This window comes from Eriocheir sinensis, chromosome 31 (genome assembly GCF_024679095.1).
Source record: "Eriocheir sinensis breed Jianghai 21 chromosome 31, ASM2467909v1, whole genome shotgun sequence".
NCBI classification, from domain to species: domain Eukaryota; kingdom Metazoa; phylum Arthropoda; class Malacostraca; order Decapoda; family Varunidae; genus Eriocheir; species Eriocheir sinensis.
This window is the reverse complement of record NC_066539.1, coordinates 4,757,693-4,777,921: the sequence shown is the minus strand read 5'-3', so window position 1 is coordinate 4,777,921 and position 20,229 is coordinate 4,757,693. Positions and strand designations below refer to the sequence as shown.

Below are 20,229 nucleotides of genomic sequence, written 5' to 3'. Positions count from 1 at the left end.
TATCGTACTCAGCCACTCAGCCCATCGTATTTTTCGGTTTTTGACTCAGCTATAGGAAACAAACACCAGTAAGTAACGCTTTTAACGATAACTTTAACTAGAATTGTGTTATCTGTGTAGCTACGAAAGTTTTGGGCCCTTGAAATGATGAATGCGGTTTTGAGTACGATAATATGGTAACGCTGCTCCTCCCTACCTTTATCAGATTGTCGTACTCAGCACTTAGTATTCATCGGTTTCAGAGTGGGAGCCGTATCTTCCACACAAGCTTTTGGTGTAAAACTTATTTATCGATGCCTTTTAAACAAGTGGGGAAATGAATCAACGTTAATAATGCTGATTCAGGTATCGTGTTTTGGAATAATTGATGATTGTCGCGCATATGGGAACGCCTGTCTGGTTATCCTGTATGTGCTCAGAAAGTCGATACATCAACTTTAAACATCTCTATGCAATGTTCTTCCCTCACTTACTGCTCCATAATTATATTCCACATGTAGCCTACCCTTATGTGTTGATCTTTTATTTTCCATCCTAATTTTGTATATGTGTCGCTACCTTTCCTTATATGTGATCCGTTCTATACTCTATTCTGCCCAACTCCCAATTTCTCTATTTCACTCATTCCATGCAATCACTTTTACGGTACCATATACATACATAATACTCGGAACAGTCACGTATATATAGACTACCCTCACATGTATTAATAGTTGTATAATCACACTCTCCTGCCTGGGGGTTGGGATGGCATGTTCCTCCCTTCTCCCTTGTTGTTTACCTGCAACAATAAACTATCAATCAATCAATCAATCCCATATGTTTCTCGTAGCACCTCACATAAGTTCACTCTCATCCCTGCTACGGACCATAGTCAGCATGGAGGTATAAATGTTAGTCAGCCTACCCACAGGATTAACGTTTTTTTTTTTTTTTTTTTTAATCCTTGTCGTTGCAACACCCACTCGGACTCATCCCAATCCCTAGGTATTTGTATTCACATTTTTGCTGTAGTTCATCTCCAATTTAAATTAGTTATAGCATATATCTCATCATCTGATCCATTTTCTATTCTCATTTTTCTTTTTCTTTGCAAATCTGAGTCCCAAAGTCTCTTCCATTTTAACCTACCGAATCTAACAAGCTTTGAAGTTCCACGGTTGAATCACTCGTAACTACTACATTATCTTCATAAATCAGTATGCATATCTCTCTCACTCTTGCATTCACTCCCCTCACTCTGACAGCTACTTGTTCTGCGCACGAACTAAATAGGGTTGGTCAAAGAATGTGTCCTTGCCTAACTTATGGCATGCTCCTCCCTTCTCCTTTGTTGTTTTACTTGCAACAATAAACTATCAATCAATCATCAATCTTATCTCTCATTTTTTCCTGTGACCAATTCATCATTCATTTTCAAGATTTCCACATTTTCACTGTCTGGCATCCCCTCCTCTTTTTTTAAATTGTACCATTCACAACTAACTTTAATCCTTTTTTCTCATAGGGACTGGACCACACTTACCCCACACTCCACTTTTGCATTCACGATCTTCCACTTTGCCAGTCGCTGTTGTCTCAAAAATGCTCCTCATACATTCTGATATTCACTCAGCTTCACTTTCATGTCTTTTTTTTCTCAGCAATGTCAACTCAGTCTCTTTCATTTCCTTCTGCTATGCCTGATATCTTCACTCTGCCAAGGCCTACACTTTTTTCCTCTACCTATTCTCAAAATTTCTATCTGCCAGCCTGCAGCACTTCACCTTCTTTATCAATTTCTCATTTAAATCATCCGCCTCAAGTATACTTTCCTCCCACAAACATCTCTCAAATCTACCTGAAAATTCTCCGATTTAGAATTTCTCATCCTCAACTTCTTAGCCTTTGTTTTTGTTTTGCTTTCACCATACAAGCATTACACCACCAGCATAATGTGATCCAACACAATATCAATCATTCGGATTCATTCCATCCTCGTCATCCCACATGAGAGACAGTTTAACACTTTCAGCCATTATCTAGTGTGTTATCAATCACAGATTCTAGGCTTCTTGCACTCCAGGCCACATCTCCCTCTGCCAAATTCTAATCAAGTTTTTCACATAACTCAACAATCATTTCACCATTCCAATTCATTTGCTCTCCTAACATACCAGTATTTACATTCATATTTCCCATAGCAATCACTCTTCTCTTCATGCTCTCACATTTTTCTTTAATGTATGTGGGATGAACCTTTGCAATGGCTCTCGCTACGTTGTCCTTGCATTATCATTTTATTATTATTATTATTATTATTATTATTATTATTATTATTATTGTTTTTTTTAGGTGCTGCCTGTAGTGCCGGTGGGCTCTCTTGAGGGGCTTCTTCAACAGCCCTAGCCCATTTGTGGCGCAAGCAAATTGAGGCCGCCGTGATATATGACTCTTGCTTGGCCTATGCTGCCCCCCGATGAACGAAATCACTTAAGTTAGAATTGATTGAAGATCTGGGCAGCATGTGAGCAATCTTCTGCCACCCGGAAATGTCTTGAAAAATCAACATGTTTTGGTGGGACTCGAACCTAAGTCCATAAGTTCACCATGCCCACGTGCTGACCACTCAGCCACTGCTTTCACTAATCAAAGGACAAGGATTTGGGTCAGAGGTCATTTGCACTGAAATGGACCTTGACTGTGCCCCCTTAACCACTCCCTATATAAGAAGGTGCAAGAGGTGCTTCTCATCCTTCAGGATGAAGGGGTCCTGAAAGTTGCTTCTCCCAATATATATACATATGCATTGAGTGCAATGCACTTCCTAGCAAAAGCTCCCATTTGATGATGAAGAGGCCCACCCTCCCCTTAAGGATGGGCACCACCTTATCACACATAGTTAGATGGAACCAAGAAAGGGATTGGGGTGATTCTGCAACCCTCAGCAATAAATCTTTTTTATGTTTTCAAAGGAAGGAAAATATAATTTCCCTGATTTCACCAGAAAACATGATGACCCAGCCAGTCTAGGAAAATGAGCACCCCACAAGGTACCAGCACCCTGTGGGTAGTTTCATTTTAGGTAATAAGATGAAAAAGATGCAAGAGTGAGGTAGATGATGTGGATGAATGATGCAACCCCTCATGAAGTAGGGCAGTTCTTGAATATTTGGAAGAGGTGAAAGGAGTGGAGTCTGCAAGACACAGAAAATGAAGACTTCTACTTCAGTTATTTCCATAAAGGACCAGTGAAGAGCAGACTTTAAAATACAGAAAACTTTAAAGAACAAAGTCACAAGAATTAACTTTTATTTTACACAACACTCATACAAAGTCAACACACATACACTACAACACTAACATTGCAACACCTGCCACTTCTTCAGTTATTGTCCTCCTGTTCCTTGAGTTTCTTCTTGATGTAGTCTTGGTGAGCTTCCTCCAGCAGTATGTTGTGAATCCAGTTGCGAGATGAGATCTGCTTCTCCAGCGGTGGGAAGGGGTTGCCTGTAGAGTTAGTCAACAATAAGTAACACAGAAAGACAAGGAAATATCACTATCGTCATCACCACAATCACCACAATAATGTAAAATGTTATTACTGCTACCAGGAGTGACTGCAGTGGTTATATATTGTGTTCTCTCATTCAAAAGGAGACAAAACAAGGGATATGAGAAAATAAATGAGATAAAGATGCCCACAACAGATAGCAAAATATGTCCATAGCTGGCTGGCACTCACACATGTATCAAACAGTATATTATAATCATCTTCCCCTCACTCCCCAAAGTGAACAAATGTTTCAGATGAAGTGGAGTACAGAAAACAACTAGAAGTGTGCCACTAAAGTACCTTGGACCCATGATTGAGACTTCCACATTTACAAAATACTAGAAAAGAAGTCACAGGAAATTTTTACACTACACATCCAAACAAACTGGCAGCAGCACACTATTTAGCTTTGCCACAGTAAGAAGTGCATCAGTTCAACACTATCAGACATCATCTGACTCAGACTTTGTAAACAATAGACTCAACAGAAGTCCTCTTGTACATGCACAATGACATCAGTTGGAACATTCATAACCTAGCGACCATGCACATTACAAAATTGCAGTAATTATTGAAGTTATGCATTTTATGAGGTTACAATAAATTACTGAAATTGAAAATGTCAATAAATGGATGACTATAACTATAAATATTTCAAGATTAAAAATTATGCCAACATTTCTAATGATGCATCACCTCAGTTAATATAGACCTGAAAATGTAAACAAATAGAAGACAATTAATTTATCAAGTCTATAAAATTGCAACAACTATGGTATTGATATGATGCCTGTTTTTTGTTTTGTTTTTAAGTTTAACAAAAAAAGCAAAAAATATCAAGCTACTGGAGATTTTCTTTTCAAGATTACAGAACTGCAATAACTATAAGACATAAATTTTAGATTAGGAGAGAGCACCGAGGCTACACGCAGGTACAACATATGCTAAAAAATTGTAATAAATAAAAAAATTCTTCTGCATCCAGTGATATTCTCCTACGCATGGCTGCAGTAGTTTTGAACATATGATAGATTATGGTCATGTTGAGCTAAATTTCTTGATATTGGAAAATTACAAGTTTCATTCTCGCTTTTTTATTTATTTATTTATTTATTTATTTATTTATTTATTTATTTATTTATTTATTTTTTTTTTACCTATTCAATAACTCTCATACCACAGCCTCTACTGCATTTGACTGGACTCACCTTTCAGCTCCAATACAGCTCTCTCCCTCATGTATCCCGGGTATATGTTTGGGGCCTTGTGCAGCTTTGTGTAGGACTCGGTGTGGTTCTTGTACCTTTCCGCCAACACCTGAACAGAATAGCCAGGTTAATACCACTTTCCTATTTAAACCCTTGAACACGAGGATGCATATACTGCGTCCTTGCTGCCTTCGTATGATATCTGAGGACACGTATGCTGCGTTCTGGATGAATTCTCTTGGAATTATGTAATTTTTTTCATGGATATTGTACGAGAGCTTTCAGAATATGGATCATGTATACTTAACCACCTGAGTACATTATTTAGTGGTGGTTGAAGTTAGAGAGTATTTACCTAACTTCGAAACGTGCCATCATTTACATATCCAAACATTCATAATTATCATTCTGTGAAACCCATTAATTTTTCACATATGTATTCTCTCTACAAAGTCTTTTCCTTCACAATTCACAGTGAGGCATGCATTTTTACTCTTCTTGGGATTTTATACTGAAGAATTCCATAGCTCTACCCTTATGGCCGTGTCATTGCCTGAACACTATTTGTATTCTTCCAATTCATGACAGACATAAGAGAGCCAGACAAAACAAAGTAAGCAGCAACCAATACCTTAAAGAGTTTGTGGACAAGTGGTTTCTCAAGCAGCCAGTAGTCAGCCAACTCCATTGTGGGGGTGTGACAGTCTCCATACCTGGCAGCACTCGCAATAAGCTGAAACAAAAAGTTTTCTTTAACTATTAGCTCTGTATTTTCTCCATTACAAATGTCATATGAGGCCCTTAGAATAATAATCCAGCAAATGCCTATTCTTAAAATGTAATGAAACTATTAATCTCTGGCTCATCTATATAGCCTAGGGGAGGTGGTGGCTGAGTGGTTAGCATGCCGGCGTCACATCCAGGAGGACATGGATTCGAGTCCTGCCGGCTGCCACAGCAGTGATTTTTCAGTCACCATCGAGTGGCCTAAGACTACCCACATGCTGTCCTGAATACCACCTATCAACCTGGACTCTAGATTCTCTCTCTAAAGAGAGACTCAAAGATGAGCTCCAAGGGGCAACATGAGCCAAGCAAGAGCGCCACTATAAACACTTGCCTGTACTATAACAGATTGGGCCCAACCATCAGGCCCCACCAAGAAAGCCAAACGGCACCATAGGTCAAAAGTTGGCCTAAACATTAAAAAAGAAGCAGTTATGTAAAGCAGCTTGGGATCCTGTTAGAGACCAAAATGTGTTACGTGAGTAACCCAGGTGAGTATAAATTAATAGGAAGACTATTTACCAAGCAGTGAGTGGTCATGGTCTTGTGACCACTTGCAGATATGAATTAATTACTATAACTTAAGTCAAAGTGGGATTCTGTTAATTTGTTTAGCTAAAGCTCTTAATTTATCAAGCCACAATAAAGTACTTGAACATAAGGGTAAATGAGTAGTTTTGCTTCACAACTTCATATTACCATTTCCACATTCATAATATTATAGTTAAATTACGAACATACATGCTACAACTTTTTTTTTTTTTAACAGCAGAGGAGTCAGTTCAAGGGCATAAAAAAAAGGTAACAAATGTGAAAAAAAAGCCCGCTACTCACTGCTCCTATAAAGAGTTAAAGGAGTGGCCAAAAGAGAGGTCAATTTCGGGAGGAGAGGTGTCCTGATACCCTCCTCTTGAAAGAGTTCAAGTCGTAGGCAGGAGGAAATACAGATGAAGGAAGATTGTTCCAGAGTTTACCAGCGTGAAGGATGAAAGAGTGAAGATGCTGGTTAACTCTTGCGTAAGGGATTTGGACAGCAAAGGGATGAGCTTGAGTAGAAAGTCGTGTGTTGCGAGGCCATGGGAGGGGGGGAGACATGCAGTTAGCAAGTTCAGAAGAGCAGTCACCATGAAAATATCAACAGAAGATAGAAAGAGAGGCAACCTGGCGGCAAAATTTAAGAGGTAAAAGACTATCAGTAAGAGGAGGAGAGCTGATGAGACGAAGAGCCTTAGACTCCACTCTGTCCAAGAGAGCTGTGTGAGTGGAGCCCCCCCCACATGTGAGATGCATACTCCATACTCCATAACTATCTGAAGGTGCAAATGGTTAAAAATTAATTTTTAAGGTAACAAACAACAATAATGTAGCAACTCAGATCCCTACCTTAAACTAATAAATAGTAGGCCTGACATATTGCTTTAAAAGCCTATTGCTGCTATGGACAGTAGGCAATTTCCACTTAGTTAATATTGCGACATATCGCCTCTAAAATTGCAGCTGATGATAAAATAGCAGGCAAATATTACTTATTTTGTTGCTCTAATCTCAGAAATCAGTAATTCTCAATGGAAATGGTTATCGTAGTGATAAAAACGATGCTAAAACCAGTATTAAAATATGCGGTAAATTTGCAATTTTTCAAAAAACAATCCAAGATGCCGTTTCTCACCATTCACCAAAGTGGCACACCACCACACACTGCCATTATGTATGATGAAATGAGTTACAATTGAGTAGCAAAATTAATTGAATCAAACAAATTAAATTAAAACTGACCCCTACTGGAGAGGGGGGGGCTTCAGCCCCCATCAAGGGAACCCTCTGCCTGTAAAATCCTAAATCTTCGAAGATATCACTTTTTGATAAAAAAAAATACCAAAGACTCCTCTATCATTTCTCCATACCCTGTGAAAGTTTTTGGTGCCTATGACAAAAAATTTTCTTGTAAAAAAAAAAGGATCTTCATACCCCAGTTTTCTATTTTACAGCTTTGTTTATTCCATTACTCACTATAAAGGCTTTCGTCTGCTTCATTTTTTTTATATTTCTCTAAAATATGTCACTGCTCCTGATATGGCATCATTCCATCCCCTAACGAGAGCGCTTACTTGTGTGCTGCTCCCCCCGTTGGACAGTGTCAGAGAAAACGGACATTTTCTCAAAACGCAAGTTTTTGGTATATATTTGAAGAAACACTCCTCTACCCAAGACAAAATTTGTGATAATCTACTCCCCTACTTACTACAGCGGACTTCACCCCATCAATCTCCCCTACATTTTTGTAAAAAACATATAAACATAAAATTAAATGATTTGCAGTAATTATTGAGAATCACTACACGCCTCCAAAATACGATAATATGCCTCCATATTATACTTAAGAGACGAAATACATGTCCCTTAACCATAAAATAAAGGCGGAAAACTTAAAAATAAAGAAAAAGTGGTAATGGTAGTGAAAAGGCATATACATACATTTGTTTTGGTTGGCAGCGGCGGCCATTGGGAGGTGAGCAGTGTTGCCAACGATCCAACGCTTGATTTGCGATTAGCCCACGCATGTGAGACCAGGTCCACCATGTGTGGTTATTTATTTTTTTTAGAACACATACTTTTACCCAAAGGGTTTTGTGAAGGTTTGGGCCGGGTATAGTATTAAGTAAAGGTGCGTGTTCTAAAAAAAATAAATAACCACGCATGGTGGACCTGATCTCACATGCGTGGGCTAATCGCTAACTAAGCGTACCATCGCTAACCTAGGGTACCATCGCTAACCGGATCGCTGGCAACACTGCTCACCTCCCAATACTGCAAGAGCAAGAGCAAGAGCCACCACCAAAACAAATGTATGTATACATGCATGCCTTTTCACCACCTTTACCACTTTTACTTTACTTTTTAAGTTTTTCCACCTTCATATTATGGTTTAGGGACATGTATTTCGTCCCTTAAGTATAATATGGAGGCGTAATATTGTATTTTGGAGGTGCGTAGTGATTCTCGACAATTACCTGATTTGCAACAGAAATGAAACTAAGAAATGTTCAACAGCAGTTGAAGATTATTAGAAAGAATAGCACTGACCACATGAGTGAATCAAGTTGATGAAAGACTGGACTAATACCAAAAAATAGTGTCAGCCACTGGGGTGAGATGGGTGTGATTCTGAAATACTATCAACCATTAGGAGCACAACAGACACAAAACCGGTCCATAATCACCCTCTCGGCGTAGCCCCTGGCCTCGTCCGCGCGATGGTAGTTGAGCTCAATCCTCTCGTCCCTGACCAGTGCCGTGACGGTCTTCCTCATGGCCAGCAGCCGCCCCTCGGGACCTTTGGGGTTGGAGAATCTTCTGTATCGAGAGTTGATGGCCACGCGGACCGCCGGGATCAGCTTGCGTATCTCCGCCTGATTCATTGTTCCTCCTTCTGGGGATGACACTAATGCCTCAACAGCTGTGTACCTCCTCCTCCTCTTCTTTCCTCTCCTCCTGCCTTGTTTCACCGTGGCCTGTCCTCTTTTTCCTTTAGTTTCCCATGTATTTTTTAGTATTTCTGGAAGGTTTGTTTACACTCCCAATCTTCCTCTTCTTGTGACCTTTATCTTGGTCTTCTTCTTCTTCTTCTTCTTTTTCTTCTCTTGTCTTATTTCACCGTGGCCTGTCCTCTTTTTCCTTTAGTTTTCCATGTATTCTTTAATATTTCTGGAAGGTTTGTTTACACTCCCAATCTTCCTCTTCTTGTGACCTTTATCTTGGTCTTCTTCTTTTTCTTCTCTTCTTGTCTTATTTCACCGTGGCCTGTCCTCTTTTTCCTTTAGTTTTCCACGTATTTTTTTAGTATTTCTGGAAGGTTTGTTTCTTTTCTTTGTTTTCTTCACTTTAGACTTTAGACACAAATATTCAAACACCTTGTTCTTCATTTGCAGAGGTGGGCAACTGCGGTACTTATTGCGGTAGTGCGGTAGTACCACATCACAAAAAGGTATCGCACTACCGCACTACCGCAAAATTTCTGAAAATACCGCACTACCGCGGACCGCACTAAAAAATCCTGCGGTACTTTTTTGCGGTGCTTTGAAAACTATCGAAGACGACATTTGCAGCGCGGCATGCTCACATATTTTTTTTCTTTTTTTCTTTTTTACAGTGAATCGGACTCAATCAGTCAATCGGTGTCAGTCATCAGTGATTCAATAATTCTGACTTTTCCGTTATTGTTCAAAACTAAATACTAGAGAGAGAGAGAGAGAGAGAGAGAGAGAGAGAGAGAGAGAGAGAGAGAGAGAGAGAGTTCTCTCTTCTTCGTAGCATATAAGAAGAGAAGAGACATGATAGCGTATTTAGGGTGACATCTATTTCCTTCAGGTCTACGAGGTCTCTTCTCGATCTTCAATGAGACAAATACTTAATTAGTGAAGGAGCTGATTAAATAGATAGTTGTAAGGTAATTTATTTTTATATTTATTTATTTATTTATTTATTAGTTTACTTTATTCTTTCCTTTCTTTTCTTTTCCTTTTTTCTTTTCTTCTTTGATGTTTTCTTTTCTTTTTGTTCTTTTCTGCTTTTATATAATTTTCTTTTCTTGATATTCTTATTTTCATCCCCCTCTTGCGATGTCCTTTGGTCCGGGTGAGCCTCTTTCACCCCGGAAGAGACCCACTCGTCATTTTCTTGATGTTATTGAGAGCCGAAAATGTGGATGATGACTTTTTCCTTTTTAAGATGTTGTGTTTATATCGTATTCTTTTTTTCTGGTGTTCTTTTTTTCTGTATTTTCCTTGTGTTGGTTTCCTCTTTCTTCATTTTCCTTTTTCTGGTGTTTCAATATCGGCTTTTCTTGGTGCCGTATCCTGCTACAGACGAGTCTCCTTCACCCCAGAGAAGCCTCGCCCGTACCAACATACCACACCAAACGCCTGTGTGCTTGATTATTAATTGTATATTTTGTTGTTGTCGTTGTTGTTGTTGTTGTTGTTGTCCCTTTGTTGATGTTGTGCTTCTATGTGATCTTTTTCCTGGTATTCTTTTTCTGCATTACTCTTTCTCCGGTGTCATTTTTCTCTTTTCCCGTGTGCTGGTGTGTAGTGGAGTATTTATATCGCCTTTTCGTGACGCGGTATCTTGCTACAGCTGAGTCTCCTTCACCCCAGAGAAGGCTCACCCGTGCCAACATACCACACCAAAGTCCTTAATCCTAGTTGTTCGTTTTGCTAATGTTGTGTTTTGTATCTGATTTCTTTTCCCTGGTATTCCTTTTCTGTATTATCCTGTCTTCGGTGTTATTTCTCTTTATTTGTCGTGTGACAGTGTTTTGTAGAGTATCTACATCGCCTCTACCTGGTGCCGTATCTTTGTCCTTTGTCGATAAAAACACGTAGCAATAACTCGTTACCTATCCTTTCTTTGTTTCCAAAATGTTGATTCCTTTGTCAATAAAACTAAACCATCTCAAAATATTTTCCTTTCTTTGTTTCCGAAACATCGATTCCTTTGTCGATAAAACTAAACCAACTCAAAACCATATTTTCCTTTCTTTGTTTCCAAAATGTTGATTCCTTTGTCGATAAAAAAACACGTCGCAATAACTCGTTATCCTTTCTTTCTTCTCAAAAAGTCGATTCCTTTGTCGATAAAACTAAGACATCGCAACAACTCATTTTTCTTCCTTTAAAGGTCAGTATCCCACCCCGACAGTTAAGTCAGGGTCAGCATCCCACCCCAACAGTTGAGTCAGGGTCAGCATCTCACCCCGACAATTAAGTCAGGGTCAGCAGTCCTCAGTTAATCCTAGTTGTTCGTTTTACTAATGATGTGTTTTGTATCATTTCTTTTTCCTGGCATTCCTTTTCTGTATTATCCTGTCTCTGGTGTTATTTTTCTTTATTTATCGTGTGACAGCGTTGTGTAGAGTATCTACATCGCCTCTACCTGGTGCCGTATCTTGCTACAACTGAGTCTCCTTCACCCCAGAGAAGGCTCACCCATACCAATATACCACACCAAAGGCCTTCCTGCTGGATTTTTTTAATGTGTTTTTGTTTTATTTTTTCCTTTTCTCATCTGTGCTTCTATCTTTTCTATTTCCTGGGATTCCTCTCCTGTGTTATCCTATTTCTGATGTTCTTTTAGTTTATTTTCCTTATTTTCGGTGTGTTTCTTCTGTAATATCCCTGTCGAGGAGTTGTTCTGAAATCGGCTTTCCTTGGTGCTGTGTGCTGATACGAATGAATCTCTTTCACCCCAGAAAAGACCCGCCAACACACAACACCAAACGCACTCCCATCCCCCGTCCCTGGACACTCGGGATCTACGGCACCGCCATGAGCGCCCCGAGGGAGCCGAGACGCCCTGCCGGAACCCCTGAGCCCAGCGACGCTCGCCAGGGAGACCTTGGGCTCCCTGACGCTCCCCAGCACCGCCGAGGCGGGGGAGGGCGGGAACTCCAGACAACTGCAGAACAACTCCAGACGGGAATATTAAATTAATCGTAAACACCGTGACGGCGCAAAGGCTCCGTTTGTCGAGTCTGGGATGGCAGGAAGCCGGCAGAATGTTTTCGGCGCGGCATCCGTTTACCTCTTTGTTTCTGATTTCTCTCATTGTTTTTTGAGAGAGAGAGAGAGAGAGAGAGAGAGAGAGAGAGAGAGAGAGAGAGAGAGAGAGAGGAAAAGGTGAGGGAAGAGAAGGAGAGAGAGAGGAAGGAGGGAAGTCTACGGAGATAATGAAATGTAGTGATAAGATTCCCAAGACTTTCACAGCTTCCAATACGTTGATTCAACTTTAACGCAAGGTTTCCATAGAGACGCTAAATGTTTATTCTACACCATAATAAGATAGATAGACACGAAATAAGAAAAGACAAGAAAACTAGGAACACTTCTTTAGGGAACTTAGTTTTGGGACCCTATCGCAAACAGCTGGGCGTTGAGGGACATTTTGGTGTTGTTGACTATCGGTTTGGTGGACGAGTGACAGCCTTTTCCCTTACAGAGGTTACAACTTTTCCAGCTACTGTGTTATGTTGTGTTCCAAGGTTAAAGTTTTTTCCTTCACGGCGGGGGCCACTTTTTTCCTTTCAGTCTCGGATCGTCAAGAATTTCGTTCACAACAGACACAACCTATTCAGACACGTCCTTCCCCATCACGAGGATCACCAGGGCTGTCTGTAAACGTATCATTCGCTCTTCTATGGCGACGATGAACTTTCCTTCATATTTGCCGGTTTCCGTCAGTTATGGGCGTGGCGCCGAGTGACTGGAAATCGCATCAAACATGGGAAAGTTCCTCTCGCGCCTGCAGGGACCGCTTCGTAAAGGAGGGAAAGTAGCAGGAACGGAGGAGGAGGAGGAAGAGGAAAGATGTAAATAAAAGTGTAGTGAGGCAATGGGAAGGGAAAAGCCCCTAATCACCACACCTGTTTACCTGTGATACTGCGTTTAACCTTAATTATCTTCTCAGGTGAGTATTTGGGTGTGTGAGAAAACAACAAAAGAGAGAGAGAGAGAGAGAGAGAGAGAGAGAGAGAGAGAGAGAGAGTGTTCGCGTATTGGTACGTAGTTTGTCACCCTAGTCCCATAATCACTTCCTAGGTCAACTCCTTTATTTATCACGCGAGGAGGAGAAGGCGGAGGAGGAGGAGAAGAAGGAGGAGGAGGAGGAGAAGGAAAAGAAAGAGAAAGGAGAAGGAGAAATGGAATGAATAATGGATGATAATAGTTGTAGTTATGATGTTTGTTCAGTAGTAGTAGTAGTAGTATTAGTATTAGTAGTAGTAGTAGTAGTAGTATAGTGGTGGTAGTAGTAGTAGTAGTAGTAGTAATAGTGGCTTTTGAAAGAGAATCGAATCTACTACTACTACTACTACTACTACTACTACTACTACTACTACTACTACTACTACTACTACTACATCTACTTGAAACTAATGGGAGAAGGAGACTCTCAGAGGTTCTTATATATGCAGCTTGGTCTGTCTGTCTATCTTAAACTTCAATCTCTTTATCCAAACAGAATTACCGATAAAATATGTGTGCGAGAGAGCCGGTGTGTTTGTGTGTGTGTGTGTGTGTGTGTGTGTGTGTGTGTGTGTGTGTGTGTGTGTGTGTGTGTGTGTGTGTGTGTGTGTGTGTGTGTGTGTGTGTCCTCCTTATTTTATAAAATATTAGTTTTATTTCTGCTTCTATACTACAACTACTAATAAAAATAAGGAGAAGAAACAAATAGGAATAAGAATAATGATGATAACGATGATAATGATAATGATGGGATTCTACTGCTGCTTCTACTACTATTAGTACTACTACTAGTAATAATAATGCCAATAATAATAATAATAATAATAATAATAATAATAATAATAATAATAATAATAATAATAATAATAATAATAATAATAATAATAATAATAAATACCTGTACTGATGATTATTTCAATATAATAAATAAAGTTGATTCTCTCTCTCTCTCTCTCTCTCTCTCTCTCTCTCTCTCTCTCTCTCTCTCTCTCTCTCTCTCTTCTTAGCCCAGCCTCCTTCCTACTTCGTCTTCCTTGTGCTGCAAAAGGGCCGAAAAACAGGCTATTTTGTGACGGCTCGACGACAAACTTGGAATCGAGCCATCAAAACATCCTTCGAGCTGGTCAAACTACATTGCCAAGAGGGGCTACATGCCAAATTATAGCCTTCTACAGGCAATAGCAATGCCACACTAGACAAAAACGGCAAAATGTCTGGAGTTCGTCAAAATCGCTCTCAAAAGGGTTTACGTTTCGAGCTCTACCGACGAAACTACTTGGAATACGGAAATTTTATGCATCATATTGGAAAGCACATTAGTAGGGCTAAAGTATTTGTTAAATAAGTTTTTTTTAAATTCTCAAAAAAAGAGTGGGTTTCAAGGATGGGAACTCAAAAATAGCTTTTTTCTGAGTCGTTTTTTGCGAATTTTTTCGATCTTTACCCTTTCGAGTCGGTTTTTGAGCCCAGTCGCTTTTTAAAAAATATAGCCCTTTCATTTTTCTGTCGATTGATACCAAAAACATTTTTGTAGCCCCAGAAATAAGGGAGTTATGGCGATTCGCACCAAAGCGGTTGATTTTCCAAAATTCGCGGCTTAACGACAGGGCTGGAAGAAGTTTCCGGTTCACTGTATATTCCTGTCCCATTCACCACTCTGAGCAGAGGTTTAGGGGTAATGATTGATACTAAACTGAAATTTCATGACCACATTCGTTCAGTGGCTTCCATAGCGGGTGGTGTGGCTTCTAATTTATTGAAACCAACACTATGCCGTTCTCGTGATTTTTTGATGGCACACTACTCATGTTCGTCCTCTACTTGAATTCAGCTCAATTGTATGGAACACTGGCTATGTTGGTGACATTAAGCTACTAGAGTCAGTCCAGCGAGGGTGGACCAAAAACATAGATGGCCTAGAGAACTTGTCCTATGCAGACAGGCTTTCTGCTGCTCTTGATCTTTTTTTCTGTTCGCGGGAGGTTATTGAGAGCTGATTTGATTGAGTGTTGGAAGATCATGCATGGTGTTGTTGTTCCCTTTGACTTGACTAGACTATCCAGCTTGCTCCAGTTGTGGGTAGTGTAAGGTGGGGTAAGTTGCCCCCCTTAAGAGAGAGTGCCTGTTGTAGCCACATTTTTTGCAATAGAATTTTGAAAAAAAAGTTCTGTTGAAAGCTTAGGCTAAGGCCTACCTATGGTATATATTATATCCACTCTTCATGGATAGGGTCTTGGAGGAAGAATAGGCTATATTCTTCCTCCAAGGATAGGGTACGTCATGCCTTGTATTGTTAAAAGGTCATGGATTTTTAATGATATAAGGTTATTCTGCCTTTCATTGATACAAGGTCATTCAAATTGTCATTACCTTGGTCATTACCTATTGGCATTACCTAGGTATAAGGTGCCCCCGATCGGCAGCTGGGCGCGCGGCTAATAGATCACGCAATCACAGGCTTACAAAAGAGCGTTGTCTCTCACCGTGCTGCCGTGTGCAAAGATCGAACTCGCAACCTTTCCATCCCCCGGCCCTTCATGGCTCATTAATGGGTGGTCATTACGCCTTTACATAAGTACGCGACTTGACAGAGTTATGGGAATATATACACACTGTTACTGCTTTATTAGCATAGGTCCTCATGCCTCTATAATGCTATGGTAAGGGCATGGAGTGACAGTGTTCAGACAATACACGTGAATTATTTTATCAATATAAGGTCATGAAAAATAAATATCGAGATGGCCGAAACTTAAAATTCTCTAGCGACATTTAACCCTTCTAAAAAGCGACTTGGATTAAACCTATCCACTTTTGACCTTACACTAGACCAAAAAATAACTGCATTGCTCCTATAAACTCACAAAAGAGGCATCATACGAAACTATTATACCTGGTAAACGAAATAATTCAACCTTTGCCAGCACAGCGTATGACATGGGCTAAAAAAAATTACCCACCTTAGACCTTACACTAGACAAAAAAATAATTGCATTGTTCCTATTAACTCACAAAAAATGGATCATACGAAACTACAATACCTAGAAAACGAGATAAATCAACCTTTGCCAGCACGGCGTAAATGGAGTATTGGAACACCGCCACCATCAATAGTGGGGGGAGGACTGGCCAAGGATACGAAGTGAGTAGAAAACCTTTATTTTTACCCTAATTTACCTTAATATTACGATACTTTGCACTGAGAATAGGAGATGAGAGTGTTGGGGATGGTATAATGCACCGGGGTCTGTATGCCAGGCGTGGGAGTGGGGAAAATAGGCTAAAAAGGAGGTTTGTGGGGGTGTAATGGCGTGGCGAAGGGCTCTTTCCCGGACTCTCGAGAAGACGAAGAGGAGGACAGGAGCCGCGGAGTCTTGTCACGCTTACACGCTATTCATACTGCACGCCTTTGCTCGGGAACGTTGAGTCACACGAATTTACACGCCATTCGAAGGAGGTGAGGAGCGTAAGGCGTTTTCCCCAGCCTTGTTCCCCGCTGCCCTGTGCTGGCTCGGCGGGAGCCTCCCGCCGAGCCAGCGAGGGAGGACGTGGTAAAAATTCCTTTTACCACGTCCTCCCTCGATTTATGAGATATGTTAAGGTGCGAGATGTGCGCGTTTGGGTCTCCATCACTTGTTCTCACACATAGCAGAGCCGATTAAAGGGTAAAATACACTAAGCAAACGAATGGGTCTCCATGACAACAAGTGTTTTTACAATGCTGAAAGAGAAAAGGATTGATAATTTTCACCGGTTAGTAAAAAATGACGACTTTACTATTTTCAACAAATTATTTATTTTATCCTTAATCAGCATTGGGAAGAAAGTGCTAATGAAATAGAGTAAGGATATTGTTGAATAAAAAAGATTCGGTGTTGGGCATTGTTGACAACAATTCATTTATGGTAACAGGTTAAAACTTGTAGATTAAAACTGTAAAACTCATTACCTAGCTAATCCTGATGTTTATTATTATTTACAAACTTACCAAAAGGCTAGGGGTACAGAGTTAATCTACTTTTAAATGATTGTTGCTTGATTTGTAAACAAGTTCATGAGGCAACAGATCAAAACTGTAAAAACTCAGCTTGTATTGCAGATGTACCCTAGTACACTGCACTGGGTACCTAGGGAAGGTAGACTGTGGCTACCCATATGTTACACTGGCCCTGCGTCCTGGGGTAAAGGGTTCTTACCTACCACTCTCAAGGGCCCATGTAACGGAGATGAGCACCGCGGCCATTCGCAGCTATAGCATATCCCCCCCAACCTCGCCAATTATACTGTCACCAGAGTACATGCACAAACAGCATGAAACTATCTGCCACAGTTCTTCGGAGAATCTGTCTAATAGTTTAGGCATTCCTGGCTCACTTCTTGAGTAAAGACCATCGTAAGTATATCCTTGAGTGCCGACCATAGCTGATGTCAAAACGATGTTATTGAGATGGACATCCGACGGCCGTAGCTTATTCGCAATGGGTGACAGATGTCGGGGAGGGCCCCGATTGTTTTGAAATTTCCAAAACTGTCGGTGTGCGGCCTGACGTTGGGAGGCGTGGTCTGAGTCGGGAGAGTGCCGGGAGTCATTGTTGTGAATGTGTGACTGGGGCTTAAGAATTCATCACCTCAAGACACAGGGGAACTTGTATAACATCAGAGTCACCACAGTTTACCTTTCCAAGTGTTCCCCAGGTACTCATTTATTAACCATCCTGAAAGGAAGGATGAACAGCTGGGTGGGCTGCACACTGACTGCCCAGGTTGGAATTCGAGCCCAAGCCCACGGGTTAGTTAGAGATGCTAACCACTGCACTCCAGAGGCACTTTTGGATCATGGATGACCCATAATTAGTCAAAACTGCTGTTTAAAGTTGAACTATCTCTTGGGTATTGTTGTACTTCTGTCCACTTGTCATTGGTTGCCAAGGTTGGAGAGATCATGACAGTTGGCTCCCGGATAGTAAAGAAGTGTATTGTGGTGGAGCAGTGTTTTTCTTGAGCCATCTGGACTTTTCAGCAAATACTGAAATATCTTTCCCTTGATATGACAACATGGCAGATTATTCTGTAAATGGAACTGGCATGTGCATAATATTATGTAATTCTCCCATTCTTGACTGACTGTCTGGTCTGATATTCCCAAATTCACTGTAAAATTTCCTGGGCATATGTTGTTGACAGAAGGTATCTGTGGAAAAACATTATTGTACAACATTTTCTTTACGGCATGCATATAGTACGGTGACAGCCAGCCTGCCAGGAATGCGTGTACAGTGACTGGCACCCTGCCATTAATACAGTGTGTTATGAGTGGTGCCCAGCAAAAATAGTAAAACTAAAATATACACCATCCAGTTAAATAAGTGAAACTATTATTTTCACCAACTGGTGAAAGTAACTTCTGTCAAAAAAAAATTCAAAACTTGTACAGTAGGATTAAGAAATGGTAAAATATCAGTATTATTCAGCAATTAATTTAAATGAGAGAGGTTAACATTTTTCCAGCAACCTTTAGTTTCTTCCTTCCATCCTCCCTTCTTACCTATCTACCAACCTTCTCTGAATTTCCTTACTTTCCCTCCATGATGCTGGGTTCCATAGGATTTGTCTACCCTTGCTGCCCATAAAAAAAAAAGCATTGCTCCTTCTACATATTACTCTTCTCTGTGGGAGAAAAATGTGTGTGTGTGTGTGTGTGCGCGTGTGTGTGTGCGTGCCGTTAATTAGGAAGGATAATTTACTTAGGAAGGGATGAAAGGCAAATGGGTGGTATTACTCCTTGCTAAGAATGGGGTGATTAAGGAAATGCCAAACTACTCGGGCTTCTAGATCATATATGTCTTGAGTGAGTTATTAAAGCCATTTGCAGAAGGCCAGAAGTAGCATTTCCATTCAGTTCTCTTGGAAGAGGCTGTCATTTCAGTCACTATAGTGCTTCCATGGTAGGTCCAAAATGACATCATTGAAACTTTGTGTCTGTGTCCCCAGCTGCACAGTGTCCTGTGAGTGTTCAGCAGCAATGACACCAACCCCAGGGGTGTTGAAGGTGGTAAGGTGCTTGTTTTTCTAATCCAGCTCCCCCTGGTGTAAGCCCCAGTGTACATCAGTCTTTTACTAATGGGTTGAGACTCTTGAGGCCTTGTCAAGTGCAGTTGTGTGATGTTTTATTGCCCAAATTTCCACTCACTACATCTCCACAAGACCACAGCGTGTAATGAAACACATGAGAAATTCATCCAGACGAGGAAAGGTTTTACTGGCGCCGGGGATTGAACCCGCGACCTGCGAGAAGGGAAAACCACTCTTAACCAGTTGGCCTAAGAGTTACCCTACTCGCTGAGTCAGTTATGGAAGGCTCGCCCATCAGGCGGGTCATTGCACTACAATGCGTCTTCTTCAGGCAGCATTCATTGAGCTTCTGGAAGTCTGTATAGTAGGGTTTGCCAGACACTTTGGCCACCAGCACCATTCTGTAGCCTCCTTTTCAAGGAATGGGGTGGAGCACATCATCTGTGTGAAGGCATCCATGACATCAGTGGTGGCTGTTGCAGGTTGGTGCACACACACACACACACACACACACACACACACACACACACACACACCAACATCCCCCCTCCCCCTCTCCCACACCATACACCCCATCCCCCCAACCATGCCCCAACACCTCCATATCCCCCCCTTCCCATCTCCATCCCCTCCCCTCCCCCTAACACCCCTCCATCCCCCCTCCCCATTCGCCCACCCAGCAGTAAATGGGCACCAGGTCTTAATCGGGGACTGTGTCCTGTCTCCTGGGATCTGTTCCCTTCTCCTATAATTCCTTCCCCTTCTGTCTCTCTACGGCATATGACCACAGATGTTGTGCCGGCTAAACGAAACCTTCCAAACTTTATCTGGTGCTCTTGAGCATGAAGTTTTCCTGTCTATAATTGTGTAAGTGATAACAACAACAAAATATATAACAACATATATAATTTAGACAATATAGAATTTTTTTTTGTGATATGGAAAGTAAGGAAGACTAAAGGAACTGAACACTGTGCCCACACTCATCCATTACAACAAAGTATCCTGAAAAGTTACGGTGGAGCTGTTGCAAAGGCAATTTCGCTGACCAACACTTGAACCCGATATATATATATATATATATATATATATATATATATATATATAT

The 20,229-nt window shown here is 40.8% G+C and overlaps 2 protein-coding genes across 2 annotated transcripts in view; one reads left to right on the top strand and one right to left on the bottom strand.

Annotated features, from left to right (window-relative positions):
- Nucleotides 1-3,274: 3,274 nt before the first annotated feature.
- Nucleotides 3,275-9,143, bottom strand: LOC127005840 (39S ribosomal protein L17, mitochondrial-like). The gene is made up of 4 exons (XM_050875030.1): nucleotides 8,751-9,143; nucleotides 5,375-5,476; nucleotides 4,744-4,852; nucleotides 3,275-3,489 (listed from the first exon to the last, which is right to left on the bottom strand). The coding sequence occupies exons 1-4, from the start codon at nucleotides 8,946-8,948 to the stop codon at nucleotides 3,365-3,367; spliced, it is 534 nt and encodes a 177-aa protein (XP_050730987.1). The 5' UTR covers nucleotides 8,949-9,143; the 3' UTR covers nucleotides 3,275-3,364.
- Nucleotides 9,144-16,147: 7,004 nt separating this feature from the next.
- Nucleotides 16,148-20,229, top strand: part of LOC127006001 (uncharacterized) — a 41,734-nt gene continuing 37,652 nt past the window's right edge. The window contains exon 1 of the mRNA XM_050875483.1: nucleotides 16,148-16,191. The gene's annotated coding sequence lies outside the window, so the exon portion shown is untranslated. The remainder of the gene's footprint in view (nucleotides 16,192-20,229) is intronic.